At 34.5% G+C, this 4,521-nt stretch overlaps 1 protein-coding gene across 4 annotated transcripts in view; it reads right to left on the bottom strand.

The window, feature by feature from the left end:
* Positions 1 to 1,137: 1,137 nt before the first annotated feature.
* The window catches only part of XIRP2 (xin actin binding repeat containing 2), a 310,033-nt gene continuing 306,649 nt past the window's right edge, over positions 1,138 to 4,521 (bottom strand). For all 4 annotated transcript variants that reach the window (XM_008061282.1, XM_008061279.1, XM_008061280.1 and 1 more), the window contains one exon: positions 1,138 to 3,008. In XM_008061282.1, the coding sequence (XP_008059473.1) occupies positions 1,523 to 3,008 (1,486 nt within the window). In that variant the 3' untranslated portion in view covers positions 1,138 to 1,522. The remainder of the gene's footprint in view (positions 3,009 to 4,521) is intronic.

The raw sequence follows: 4,521 nt of genomic DNA, 5'->3' as shown, positions 1-4,521 counted from the left end.
GATAAAAAAGTGTGGTTTTAGCTCCACAGCTTACCATTTTCTTGACAGATTTTCATAGTATTCAATTTAATTAAGTAAAAATGTATGTTATGAGTTGAATTGTGTCCCTACAAAACCCATATGTTTTAACCCTTAATGTTAGAAATAGGGTCTTAATGGAGGTAATTAAAGTTCAATGAAATTATATGAGTGGTCCCTAATCCAAAAGGACTGGTGTCTTTATAGGAAGAGGAAGAGACACCAGGGCTGTGAGTTCACAAATAAAAGATTATTTGTGAACCACAAGGAGAAGGGAGCCATCGACAAGTCAAAGACAGCGGTCTCAGGAGGAACTAACCTGGTCCTCACTTTGACTTTGTATTTCCAGAACTGTGGGAGAAAAAAAAAATTCTGTATTCAAGTAATCCAGTTTGTTATTTTTTGTTAAGGCTAATATAGTACAGGTTTTAGATATCAGTTGAGAACATACTAGCAAGAAAGAATTTGCTAACCTTTCAAAAATAAAGAATTTTCAGCACTGAATTTTGGTTTCATATTTATAGAATGACAATAGTTTGTGTTTATGTCGGAGAATAAGGCATCTATCGCCAAATTTCTTTGAGGAAAGGTAAAATCAGTAGAAAATTTAGAAGTCAAAATTTTGAAAGAATATATTTTCATAACAGAAAAACTTGATATAAATCATATATGATAAAAAGAAAACATGACAAACTATAGTAATATGATTTTTATAATTATCAACTGCATAGAGTAAGGAATACAAATGCAATGTTCATAATTTCTCCAAGTAACTTCTAAAACCTTTCTACTTAAGTTAATTTCTGAGTATGGAATTCACATGATCCTGGAGAAGGATTGACATTTTTCATTAAATGTTTCTAGACACATTCCATGATGATTTACTATAGGTCATTATTTAAAAACAAGAAAAACCTTCATAATTTTAAAATATAGGGTAAAGAAGAGAATGAAAATTTTATAGTTCCTAATAATACTGTGCTTTCAGGTTAGGATTTTATTTTTTCCAGGATTATTTTTGTGTGTGTGTGGTAAATACTTGCCCCAAGACACATACTTCCTAAATCACAAAAACATATATACTTAGAATGACTATATATGGAAAAAGTTACAGACGTATTTTGGTTTGCACCCCAGGTGATTCAATTTTATTTCAGCAGAAATTATAGAGAAGGTATAAGAACTATGATAAGTATCAGGAGTATAGAACCCACCCACGATGTTATAAATGAAACAGAGCAATATACTTAAGTGCCATCTGACACTAAAACATAGCCATATTGTTTCGTCTCTTCAGTCCATTCAAAACAAAGATAAATTTAAATGAATTATGAAAAAATGACAAAGTGTAGTACAAGAAATATCCCACTGTGATAGTATGAGATTTTTTTAGTGTTATGTTTACAAGTTCAACAAAAGATGATCAAAATCCTTGAAGTCTTATTTCAGGAGACATCAATATATCTCATTGCCTGGCTGTGGACTGCAAATGGTCAGAGTTCTTTTACTCAGTGTCACTGTAGCACCTATTTCTTTTAATCTGCTCTTCCACTGTGAGTTGTTCAGACTGAACCTCCATTCTAGAAAATGAAGGCTTAGCTGCACATTCATGGTTCGGAGCATTAAAACTTGTATTTTCACTACTGTGAGCTGCTCCTATTGTTTCACCATGCCAATGTTTGACGTTCTTTCCAAATTCTCTTAAACACAAGCATGGCATATTTTTAATTTGATCTACAGAATCTATGAAATCACACTCAAAAATGTTTTCATTTTTCTTGGAAAAAGCTGTGATTTTCACAGTGTTAGAAAAGAAAAAGTGTAAATTTTTGTTATTTGAATGGTTTCCTTTACTGTTTAAGAGATTTGTATCTGAAGAGATGACTGAACTCTCTCCCTTTACCACTAAGCCCCCACTGAGGCCTGGTTTTAGATCAGACTGCACAGGACTGCCAGCAGCCACTCTGTCAGTCTGTTTCTTGAGAGCCATAGCTAGGACATTCCTTGAATAAGTCTTTTCAGATTCAAATATACCAAGTAATGCTGAGATTCTAGATGCATTTTCTAACTTTTCAATTTGATGTTTACCTGCTGTGTTGTTTGCCTCTCTCGACAGAGGTAATAGATCAGGAAATTCTAAAATAGATGTTTTCTGTCTGCTATTATTCAGATATGAGACTGTGGCATAATTGTTATTATTATTCTTATTCAAATTCTCCTTTTGATTTTCTAGTGCCACCTCATCATCAGAGTAAGTAACCTGTAAAACTTCTGCATCATCAGGTTCATTCATGCTTCCATTTTTCTCCTTTTCAGCACTCTGCACACCCATGTCATTAAAATTCATTTCACTTTTCCTCTTATTCTTTGTTTCTTCAGCCTCACTCAGTTTTTCTTGCACATTCTTATTTTCTTCCTTCTTTTCATCTTTCCTTGCCTCGTACATTTTTATTTCTTTGATTCCAATAACATCCTCTTTCTGACATAAATGAGTGGACTCCAGGAAAGGAAGATGATCTTGTTCTTGTCCTTTATTGTCCAGAATTCTAACATGCTCTAGCTGTGATTCACTTTTAAATTCAGGGGACATAGGAGTTGTCATTTCAGGTGGCCATTTAGGTTTACTCATTTTTAGCTCTTCCTCAAGTGGAAAATTTTTCTTGGGCATCTCCTTGGAAGGAGGCCAAATGATTTTTAATTTTCCCCTTTCCCCAAATTTTCTCAATTTATCTCTTTGCCATTCACCGTTACTAGCATCTAAATGTTTCTTAAGATCCTCAGGTGTGAGGATGTTAGTTGCAAAGTTTTTACACATATTTGGGTCTTCATTGGGAATAGAGTCCATTAAGCTACTTTGGGTTTTGCAATTCCATCGATCTTTATGCTGTTTGTGTCCAAAGCCTTCATCATAATTTCCTTTAGATTTGAAAAGTTGTTTAAAGTGAGGCTTGCAGTATATTTGTCCATGAAGTGATGCATAATTTCCCAAACTGCCAAAAAAACACACAAAACAACAGCATTTTGTATATTTACTGTCAATTCAGAGGTAATTAACAATTACTTTAGTGATGAAGACTCAGTAAACTTAACTTACTAGCAAGAGAAATGAAACATTTATTTGAACATTCTTGTTAGATAATAGTTATCACCAATACCCCATATGATATATGTCTTGGAGTGTTTAGAATTTCATGATGTATGTCAGGCATTGGTATATTTGGTATTGTAGCATAATGTAGGTGTAGTTATAGATGGTGCAGAATGATAGAACTAAATCTGTGCTAATTCAATGATTTGTGTAAGAGGTTGCAGTTTTCAATAAATCCTGAATAGCACGTGCACACAGATCAACTATTTGAACTTCCTTGCTAACAGAATTTTGAATGAATTGGAAAGCATGCCTATGTTATTGGTTATCTGGTCTTTTTAGGGAGATCAACAAATAGAGTGTCTATTAAAATTAAAATCAAATCTAGTCAGAGGCAACAGCATAGCCTTTGAAAACCTCTTAGTCTACACACAAAAGCAGATATATCAAGTGGATAGTAAAACTTAAAATGCATGGGTCAGATTTACATGTAAATTAAGTGACTGGTAGCCTCATCAAAATCAAAACACAAAGAGGTAAGGACAAAAGACCAGTAGGCACAAAACCAGCATGATAGTCTCATCTATATGGATGGTAACAGAGGAGCAAGGAAGGTGTCGGATGGACCTGAAAATGTGAGACCATAATATAACCGGATAATATTTCTTGGATAGTATCACTGACCAGTCAGAGAACAGCAGCTGAAACTGGGAAGGATTTTGCCTTCTCTGATAACCAGTAAGTGCACAGACCCTGTGATAAGAAAGACTGCCAAGGCTAATGAAGCTGAACTTTCAAAACTGTTCCCTTTTAAAACAGTACCCTGAACTGAGAAAAAATTTGAAAGTGGGATCAAAATAGAGCAGGATAATGTCAACAGAAATGAAAGGGAAGATCCTGACCAACATGAGGGTGAGGAACCAAGTCAGGAAATCCCAGAAATAAAACTGCCTTTTTTATTTTTGAACTATTTATAAAAAAAGAAGAGGTAGCTCTGTGAAGTGAGAAAAGCCATCCTAAATTTCATCCTTCAGAGGACTGGGAAAATTAATTTCATATAAAAATAAGCAACAAAAATCTTTATGTCTTTTATAAGGAAGAGAAAGGTAGATCATTATTAGACTATTCCAACATTTATGTCAGAAGAAAATAAAATAATGTCTTTAAGATAACCAATGAAAGAAAGTATAAGCCAAGAGTTTTAATTTCAGAAAAACTAATTTTTCATATAAAGGTCACAGATAAGCCGGGCTTGGTGGCTCAGCCTGTAATCCTGCGATTTGGGAGACTGAGGTGAGTGGATTTCCTGAGCCCGCGGGTTTGAGACCCGCCTGGGCAACTTGGCGAGACTTCAACTCTACAATAAATCAAAAATTAGCCGGGCGTGGTAGCGCGCACCTGTAGTTCCAGCTACT

This window comes from Carlito syrichta, unplaced genomic scaffold (genome assembly GCF_000164805.1).
Source record: "Carlito syrichta isolate Samal-C Ts95f unplaced genomic scaffold, Tarsius_syrichta-2.0.1 Scaffold305187, whole genome shotgun sequence".
In the NCBI taxonomy this organism is placed as follows: Eukaryota; Metazoa; Chordata; class Mammalia; order Primates; family Tarsiidae; genus Carlito; species Carlito syrichta.
The sequence above is the reverse complement of the archived record's forward strand: the minus strand, read 5'-3'. Positions and strand labels throughout refer to the sequence as shown.